Source organism: Gallus gallus, chromosome 8 (assembly GCF_016699485.2).
Source record: "Gallus gallus isolate bGalGal1 chromosome 8, bGalGal1.mat.broiler.GRCg7b, whole genome shotgun sequence".
NCBI classification, from domain to species: Eukaryota; Metazoa; Chordata; class Aves; order Galliformes; family Phasianidae; genus Gallus; species Gallus gallus.
This window is the reverse complement of record NC_052539.1, coordinates 1433332-1442847: the sequence shown is the minus strand read 5'-3', so window position 1 is coordinate 1442847 and position 9516 is coordinate 1433332. Positions and strand designations below refer to the sequence as shown.

Genomic DNA, 9516 nt, shown 5'->3' with positions numbered 1-9516 from the left:
GGGATGTGCGCCCACGTGACCGCGCGTTCCCGCCCCGCCCTGACCGACCAGGCGGCGGCGGCCGTGGTGGTGTCGGCGCATGCGCGGCCGCGCGTCTTCCCTCCGGTGCGGCAGCTGCGGGCGTACCGCCGCAGCCGCGACGTCTGAGGGGGAGCGGGACCGAGCTGTAAGGACAGCGCCCGGGTGGGGGCTACCGGCGGGCGGCCGGCATCGCTCCCGGCTCGCATTGTTCCGTCGGCGGGGCGAGGCGGACCGCGCGGCGCCTGGAAGCCGCTGCCTGGCGTTTTGACATCTCGGCGCCGGGAAGGGCCGCGTCCCGGCCTGCTGCGGTTGGGGGCACGGCCGGCCGCTCCCGAGGCGCGCGGCCCCCGCCGGAGGGGTTCCCCCGGGCAGCGGGGGCCGAGTCCGCCGGGACCGGCTTTGGGGCCGCGGGGGGCGGCGGCGTGAGCGCGGGGAGACAAAGGGCCGGAGGAGGAGGACGCCGGGCTCCGCCACATTCCTGCGTGGAGGAAGGCGGGAGGCGGCCCCGGCGCGGACAGCTGGGCCCGCGCTGCCCCGGCACCGCGCCGCTTCAGCTGCTCCCGCCGTGCCGCGGCTGTGCCGCCCGGCCGCGGGGAGAGGAGGAACCATGTAAGTTCGGATTGCCGAGGGTCCCGTGGGAAGATGGGGGATGCCGCGGACACCAAGGAGATGAGGAAGACTTTCATTGTTCCTGCCATCAAACCCTTCGACCATTATGATTTCTCCCGAGCGAAAATCGCCTGTAATCTCGCCTGGCTGGTGGCCAAAGCCTTCGGGACAGGTAGGCGGTGTCTCTTCTCTCCTCCTTTGATGCGGCTGCCCGGGGCTGCGGGCCCTGCCCGGGCCGGGGGGCTGCGGCGCTGCCCCTCTCCCCGTGCTGGTGGTGTGCTTTGTTACCTGTGGGCTTCGTCGGGTAACGCTGGTCTGTCCTTGAGTCTTGGTGCGGTGGTTGTCTTGCGTTTTAGAGGTAATATCTTACGTTAGGAGTTGAACTCTTTAGATTAGTGTTTTGTTTTGTTTTCCTCCCAGGGTCATTGCTTTTCTAGAAGGCAAAACAAAGCCACCAGCAAGCCGTGCTTGTCCTTCTAAGAGCTGAGTTAGGGGCTAGCAGTGGAAAGGGATGTGTGCTGTGGTTCTGACGTGTGACAGCAGCCCGTAGCCATTGGAGCGGTTATGCAGTAAGAAGGATTGGGGAGAAAAGCGTTTAATGCCAGTTCTCGGCCTGCAGAGCGCGGCAGGCTCACCCTTCCTGTCTGCAAGCATAAATGGCAGTGATTGCCGTGCCCCGGAGAGGCGTCACTTGTGCGGCTTTGACACCCTGGACCACGAGGAATACCGGAGCTATTATTCGATGCTTGAAGTGGTGTTGTTCACTAAGGAATATCTGGCTTATAGAGGTCTTCTGAGGGAGACATCTTGGAAATTTACCAAGCTGGGTTTTCTTTTTTTTTTTTTTTCTTTTCTTTTTTTTTTTTTTTTTCTTTTCTTTTTTTTTTTTTTTACAGCTGCAGTATGTGAATGGTTTAATTTCTTTGGGCTAAATAGGGAGGGTTTCTTTACAAGTTGGCTTCGATGTTAGCTGTCAGTATCTTTACACTTATTCAGTATGGAGTAACAGGAAAAGGTTCTTCTGGACGTTTCGAGCTTTTGCATTTAGGCCAGAGCACTGCTTAACGTACTTCAGCAAGGTTGAAGGGTGTACCTTTATGGTGCTTCTGGGAAATAGTGGTATTTGATATGGGGCTTGCAAAAAGCTGGTAGTTTCAAGGTGGCTAAATTTAGTGCAGTGTTATTGCGTTTAGTGGTTACTGGACAAAACTGAGTATTCATCACGTAAAAAATGAAAATACTGTTTTCATATTAAAAATTGCCAATAAATATTGCTTGCTTTCTGTTGTGAAAACTGGATAAGCCTATTAGGTTTTTACATAGGGCTTTGTCAGCTCTGCAGCCATACGAGTTGAAACAGGAGTCATGAAAGTTCTTAGAAGTCCCTGGTTCTAGATCCTGAGCCATCATTTTCTGTTTAGCTCAGCTCTGTAGGCTCTGCTTGTGGCAGGTCGGCTGCACAGCGCTTTGGCAATTACATAACCCTGTGCTCTGAAGCCCTGAAAGGCTTTTGCTGCTGCAAATGCTCAGCCCACAGCTGAAATGTCTCAGCTTATATTGGGTGAGATTCTATTGTGTGTGTAAAGTAACTTTTAGCGTGCTTCTTGGTTAAAAGTGTATAGAAAGGGTGATCCAGAACACATTCCTTAGCTCTCGGTTACTGTGGTGGTTCAGACACACCAGAGAAATGTCACTAGGGGAGGTAGTAACTACTTCTGACCTCAAATAATACCACAGTGTGCGGTAGGAAGAGGTAAAGACACACAGTTGTAGCATTTCTGGTATCACTGGTCTTGAATTTGATGAGTATCTTTAATGGTTGTGAAGAAGAGTTTGTGACTAAAGCAGGGAAAGCCAGTATACAGGGCTTGCGTGTTTGGAATACAAATGCTTCCTTTATACTTGTGGCAAAATAGAAGAACTGACCTTGGCCTTTTCTAAGAAGGAAGGAAGTTTGTTGAGATTGGGAATTTTAAACTACTGGTTTTACTTCTTGAGAGTAGATCACAACCTCAGCAATGTGTCTCTTATGAGCTATTGCTATAAGCATTCATACAAAGGAATTAATGGATTGTTAGTGTGCTAATGGGTGCCAGATTTTATTTCTTTTTTTAATCCTTGAAATATTGGAATTCCTTAAGAGGTGTGACAGGTGGAGGATTTCCCCATCCTCTCTGAAAGAAAGGAAGACAGTTATTGATTTTGATTAATGAAAATGGTAAGTTGTTGTGATCTTGAACGCACTGAAGACTGCATCTTGTTATATCAAATGGATACATCTTTTAGGTCCAGGGGATGTACTTTATGTTCTTAAAAGCGTATTGTAATATGGGCAGAATTGTTATGTACAGCTTGACTATGTGCAGGGAATGTCCTTGAAGAAAACATTTGGATTGGGTACCATTCCTTAAGGCTTAGTAGTAACTTTCTGTGTTTGATAATTGCTACCCACATGGAGAAACTGGCACCAATGGAGTATTGTTGTTCTCCAGGGAGCTGTGAGAACGGTCTGGCTCACAGCTCAGGCAAGTCAAAGTAGGTTGTCTTACATGTAAACTGCCTTATTAATTTAGGAGCGTACTAACGCTCATCTTGAAGGCATTTGGTATGAAGAACAGTTTGGATGAAAAGTTTTTTTTTCTTGGTGGTGTTATTCATTTTTTTTTCTTTTTTTTTTTTTTAAGAAATGACAGTTGAGTACAGCACTTATATGTATGTATTAAGGAAGTGTGGTGTTTTGTGCCTTGGTATTTTCTTCAAGGAATCATAGGATCACCAAGGTTGGAAAAGACCCACCGGATCATCCAGTCCAACCATTCACCCATCACCAATGGTTCTCGCTAAAACGTTAGGACAGGTCCAATGAAATGTTTTCTGATAACCAAAGCTAAGTGGCACAGCTTGCAGTAACTGAGAGGGAATTCTGACCTTACAAATAAATTCTGAGCACTCACTTTCAGCATTATCTCCCAGTGCTGGGAGTTCACCACCTCAGAAAAACCGCTTTCCAAAGAAATAGTTCAACTGTGTTGATAGCATTATGTGATTTGACTTCAAAATGTGATGTGTTGTTCTGTATCCTCTTTATTTCTAAAATTACAGAAGTGGATGTTGTTTTGGAGTGTGAGGTTTTTGTCTTCATTCTACTGTAGTCACAGAAAATTTAGCTGGAAAAGCTCTTATTTGTCCACTGTCCTAAAGAGACTGAGCTAAATATGCATCATTCCTGACAGATGTTTGTTTATCCTGTGGGTTTTTTTTAGAAAAGTCTGTAATTACAGAGATTTGGTGGCATGTCTGGTAGTCAATTTGAATCCTTACTTATCTCTGGACGTTAGAGGAGTATAAATGTTTCTTGCCATGCTGTGAACACATTTCTTCCTTGTCGTATTCCCAGGGGATGTGAGGGCAGTGTGTGCCTTACTTGTGCAACACCTTTCACGTAATAAAAGCAGTCTCTGCTTTCTGTTCTGCTGTTCAGATGAAACATGCTTTTTTTTCTAGCTTAATTTTTTTTAAGTCAGGCTTTTTTTGGACTGTTAATTTCCTCCTCCATCTTTTCTGTGGCCTTGTTCTTCATGAATTCTGTAATGAAATCTTGATGTAATGGTCCTACTTTATGCTTAGCAGTACAGGGTAGATGCGAAAAATGACTTCATCTTTCCAACCCTGAACAATCTCATTTATTCACTAGAGTATGATATTTGTCATTTTTGCATCAGCCTAGAATTGTTGACTCACTCAATCAGTGAATCATTAAAGCTCCATATCTTTTTCTCTGCACAACTACTGCCTACTCAGTTGTTCCCATCTTGTAATTGTGTGGTTGTAGGTTCCTGCTTTGCAGCTATACTTATATAACTGCATCCTATATTCAGACCTCTTCTTCCACTTGTCAAAATCATCTTGAAGTATAATTTTGTCTTCCAGAATGCTTTCAAACCCTCTGGAGCCTGGAATTGGTTCTCCAGAACCTTGGCCAGTATGACTGAAAATACTGATTCTTGAACCTTGAACTGTACATTCTTTCCATTTGATAGAGAACGTCTGATGGATACTTGTTAAATGTGGTTTTTCATCCAGCCTTGCTGCCAGTTTTTCGTTACTAAGTTGAGACTTATCTCTGGCATTTATAATTGTGAGAATATTATGGGAACAATTTTGGAGTCAAGCTAAATCTGTTGCTATTGTATTACTTATACAGCATATTATCCTGCTGCAGTAATGAATTTCTCTGGCTTAACATGGTTCTTTTTTACAGGACTAAAGCTAAATAAAAGCTGCCCAAGTCCAGTGCTTGCCCTATACTTCGCTTTGGGGGTTTTCTGCAGCAAAAACAAAGGAGTCCACCTGCCTTTTAACATTACCTTAACCCCTTATAGGCGTCTGAAGCAATAAATCACAATTTGCATCATCTACAACTAAACATTAGCCAAGAAACTTAAAAATAGCTTTCTTCTGATGATTAATATTTTCAGAATTCAAATGCGGCTGCTTATTGCTGTTTGCAGATGCTGCCAGTAGAGCCAGGAAGGGAGGAAATGAACGTTGTGTATCTGACAGAAGCAAGTTGAAACTAAATACTCTCATCTGTTATGTGGAGTGGTGCAGGCCAGGACGTCTCATCATCTTTCCCTAGCAGACCTAATTTCTTTATTTGCTCAGCATGACAGCAAGCAAAATCTTACACAGGAGTTTGGAGCTTAAAAGCACGTGCTTGGGGTTTTGGTGGGGAAAATTGTGTTTTGTTTAATTGTTTTTCCACATACATCAAAAAATCGTTTCCCTCACCTTTCTAAAATATCTAGTGACACATTGATACTTTAGTCAATTGTACTAAAAGGAGTTGATTGGACAAATCAACTGTTTTGGTCTGCTTGAAGCTTCTGGTATCAGTCCTGTTTGTCTAATATTTAAGGCTTGGATTGACTCTTTAAAAGTAGTTTTTTATAAGTTAAATACAATCAAATGAGCTTCTGGGCTTACCAGGTTTGCCAGAGTCATTCGTAGTTGCACACTGCACACAGAAAAATATGCGAAGGTAAATTAGTAAGTTAACAGTTGTCAGGATTCTTACTACAAGATAAACATCAGGTAAGGTGGCTTGTAATCAGAGGGTGGTTTCAGTGACTCCTTGTCATTGAGCCTGGTTGTCATTAAAACTGAAGAGCCTGTCTGCAGAAGGTAACATGAAGCAGCTAGCCAGATGATGAGATTAAGCTCTACCTACACTGTTCTGTTTTTCAGCCTTTGCTACTGCAGCTATCCTGTAACTGCTTTCTTGCAGTGTGTGAGAGTCATCTGCTGGGTTGATTTAGTGACTCCATGCTTAAAGATGCTCGTTCTCACTTTCCATGCATCTGTGCAGGTAAAGCGAATCGGGAACTGCTCGGCTTCCCTGTATGAAGTGTTACATAAGTTCATTTATGCAGACAGCTGGTAGATTTTGATGAGCATAAATGGATCTACTTGCATTCCTGAAGTGAATCACTTAATGTTTGTTTTGGTGAACCCAAGGCTCTGAATACGTGGTTTTGGTGATCGCTATCTTGGAAAATGGGGCTGGGAGTTAAAATTCCTCAAGACTTGGAAGCAAAATTTAGCAAGCTCTGCCCTTCCCACCACTCCCTTCAGTCCTCCTCCCCTTTCTTTGGGCAGTACATTATTACTGATTCAAATGGAGGCAATAAATAAGTCTTTTTGCTGCAGCATTGAAATGCCTTTCTCTCATATTAAGGAGTTGTACTGCTGTAGTAGTTTCCTATCTGCTTTCTTTTTTCTTCTTTCCCTCAGTTAGAATCATTCTTAAATTAAAACTATCTGTGATACCACAGTAGATTTTTCACCTCATGTCTACCTAGTTATGGTGGGGGAAAAGTTTTCTTTGTGATTGGATGTGGTGCTCAAGTTCAACAAGTCTTTATCTCCCTTTTCTGAAATAATTTTATTCTGTAGGACACGTAAAATATATCCTGTTGCTAGCAGTTATCAGGATGCTAAATGAGTGAGATGGGATTATAACTATATTATCATATTTTTATTTGTCATATCTTACCCATCCTGAAAATAAGTTCTGAAGGCATTTATGCAAATCAAAGTCGATCCCTTTATTGCCAGGGATTATTGGAAGTTATTCTTCTGTTTATGAGGGCGTGAATAGGTAGGCAGGTGTTGGTAAAGTAGCTGTTAAACCTTTCCCTTGCTTGGTATTTCCCGTTGTGCTACTGAAGGCAGAATATGGGTCAGACTGACTATTAGTGTGACCCAGAATAGCTTTTCTGATGTGATTCTGAGTGCTCCAGAAAAAGAACTGAGGTCTGGATGGCATATGAAGGTGCTGTTTGAGTTTTGTTTTGTTTTTGTTTTTACTTTCTGCTGTTTTTGGTTTTGTGTGTGAGATAAGAAATCTTTATTGAAACTGAGACCTATTAAAAAAAAAAAAAAAAACAGATGCTGATCTAACAGTATCTACACCTGAAGCGTAGATCTTAAAGCAGCACTCTGTTAGAAAATGCTTTTGACTAATTGTTTATTAGTGTTTGTTTATTTCCTATTTTTTTCAATGTCAGGATCAGATGTCTTGTTGAATTATTTGTTAAGCTGTAATCATGACAGGGGAAATAACTATTTTCCCTTCCTTAATCCAAAAGATGCCCTCAGGCAAATAGCTTTTAGTTTAGTTTCTTTGCACAAGGGTGCTGGACATGGCTTGTTGCAGTTAGTAGTGCAGGAGGATGTCAGGCAAAGAATACTTTGCAGGACACTCAACCCCTTTGCACCTTAATGGATTATTTTTCAATTTGTTTTAAGAGTTAGAAGTAAGGATTTGAGGCTTTTTCTCATCTTAAGCTATCTGTTTGCTATGTCTGAGGATGGCAAAGCTTCCGTATTTAAACTCCTTTGTTGCTCATCGCCAGGCTGCCTTCTCGGTGTTACGTGAAGTGCACTCTGGAAGCGCGGAACAGCTTTTGTGGCATCCAGAAACAGGAGGGAAGGATCTGTTTGTTTGAAGTGCTGTGACAACAGATCCGAGAATGTCTCTAATTCAGTTCAGTTGTAGCAGACAGAGTGAAGAACTGTGATACTGAAATTCAGCGTGACACAGGTTTTGTAGGCTGACCTTCTAGATACTTGTTCCTAGGCAGAAGCTAGCTGAGAACGGCGGAACAAAGTGGCAGACAGGTTCAACAAACCAAAAAGTAAAAATGGCTTTTTAATATAAATGGCATCATTTTCTCTTCCACTTCCTGATTAAAAGTCATGTTTCATTATTTATGACTTCGTTTTCAACAGCATCAATTTGAGCCATGAATTACTAACCTGCTTTAAATGTAGGAGTGGAGGCCTTGACAAGCCCTTGAAGGCCTATCAAAAACAGAATAAGAAACTGAAATGTTTCCCCCTTCTGCTGAGGAACCTATGAAAACTCATCTGAAGCAAAATCATATTAACCACCTTTTCTTCTGACCTGTTTTCAGTCTTCAGATGTTTGACTCTCATGGAGGTTCCGGGCCCTCGTGTCCAAATGACAAATGAGGCGCTGGGCTCCATGTTAGTAAGTAGAGGCTGAGTGACAGTAACTCACTGTTACCTTATGGCTAAAGCATGCCTTTGTTCTGCAGAAAACTGTCACATAATGGAGTCCATTAAGATCTGGCATAGGTTCATCTACTGGTTTGCAGTAGGAAGTGGTTGAAGGTATTAGTCAGTACTTTGGCAGAATAAATCTGTGTTAAATCTCAAAGCTTTTTACAACTAGTTTTTTCTTAATGTGTTGTTTATGGAAGTCAGTAACCTGTAGAAAATGTCCATTTCTCTGCTGGGGTTTTACATCATCATGTGGCTCCCAAGAATGATGCATGTTTTAGCTGGGAAGCCTTAATGTTTTTAACTTGTTAATATGATTCTGAAGAATAAATAAGAGAGAGCTTCTGGATGGACTCTTCCATTTTTATTCTTCCTTAATACAAGCATTCGTACATCTCAAATTGTTCACTGCTGCAGTCTTGCAGTCATGTAACTCAAAGGTTGAAATTCATCTGTGTGGAAACCTGGAAGCTTTCTGGAAACGTTTGTGTATAAAAAAAGCCCAGACTTTCCACATGAACAGAGCTGTTTAAAAAGACATTTCTAAAGGTAAGGTTAGAGCTAGTAGCCATGAAATATTTTCAGGTGATTCCCTCCTTTTGAAATGAGCTGTTTATGTAGAAAGACAAGTTGCTTAATTAAAAAAAAAAAAAGATTATTTAAAAGCTTAGAATGAGTTCTTTCATTTGTTTTTCCTCTCTGAAGAGCATCTGCAGAATTGTTATGAGTCCATTATGTATTAAGAAATAATTACGTAGAGATACTTCAGATATTTGTCTAAAAGTACCCTAATCCTTAAATTTCCATCATCTTTCTGAACTGACATGGCAGTGCTCGGTGCCCTTAACCATAATTGCTTGTCATACTATTTTAAGGTTGTAGGATCTAAAGAGTCAGCAGGTGAGGCAGGGAAATGGTAAGAGAAGATAGCAGCACAGCAAAGACGTGCTATTGCGTGCCATTGGTAAATTTGGTTAGGACATCTAGCACGTTGATGGAGTGGTGTTGATGTTTTTCTTAGAGTTTGTTTTTTTTTTTTGAGTACTCTTATTACATTAGACTTGTATTATAAAGGACAAGGTAGTTTTGCTTGCAGCATATTTTGATCTGTATTCTATAATAGCTTTATAGTCAAACTTCAGTGTATGGTTTAAGCAATTTGTACACTATACCTCTCTTCTCCTTGGCATTACAAACTGACAAGAAGCAGTGTCTGAACAGTTTTTACTTCCTTTGTGATGTTTATGAAAGCACATGTTCATATTTCCCTTTGTGTTCTCTAATGCAAACCAGAGGTAC

At 42.4% G+C, this 9516-nt stretch overlaps 1 protein-coding gene across 4 annotated transcripts in view; it reads left to right on the top strand.

The window, feature by feature from the left end:
* The first annotated feature begins 49 nt into the window (after positions 1 to 49).
* CAMSAP2 (calmodulin regulated spectrin associated protein family member 2) overlaps positions 50 to 9516 on the top strand; it is a 61784-nt gene continuing 52317 nt past the window's right edge. For 3 of the 4 annotated variants that reach the window (XM_004943106.5, XM_015290352.4, XM_015290351.4), the window contains exon 1: positions 50 to 802. In XM_004943106.5, the coding sequence (XP_004943163.2) occupies positions 664 to 802 (139 nt within the window). In that variant the 5' untranslated portion in view covers positions 50 to 663. The remainder of the gene's footprint in view (positions 803 to 9516) is intronic. The other variant, XM_422188.8, reaches the window with a different exon arrangement.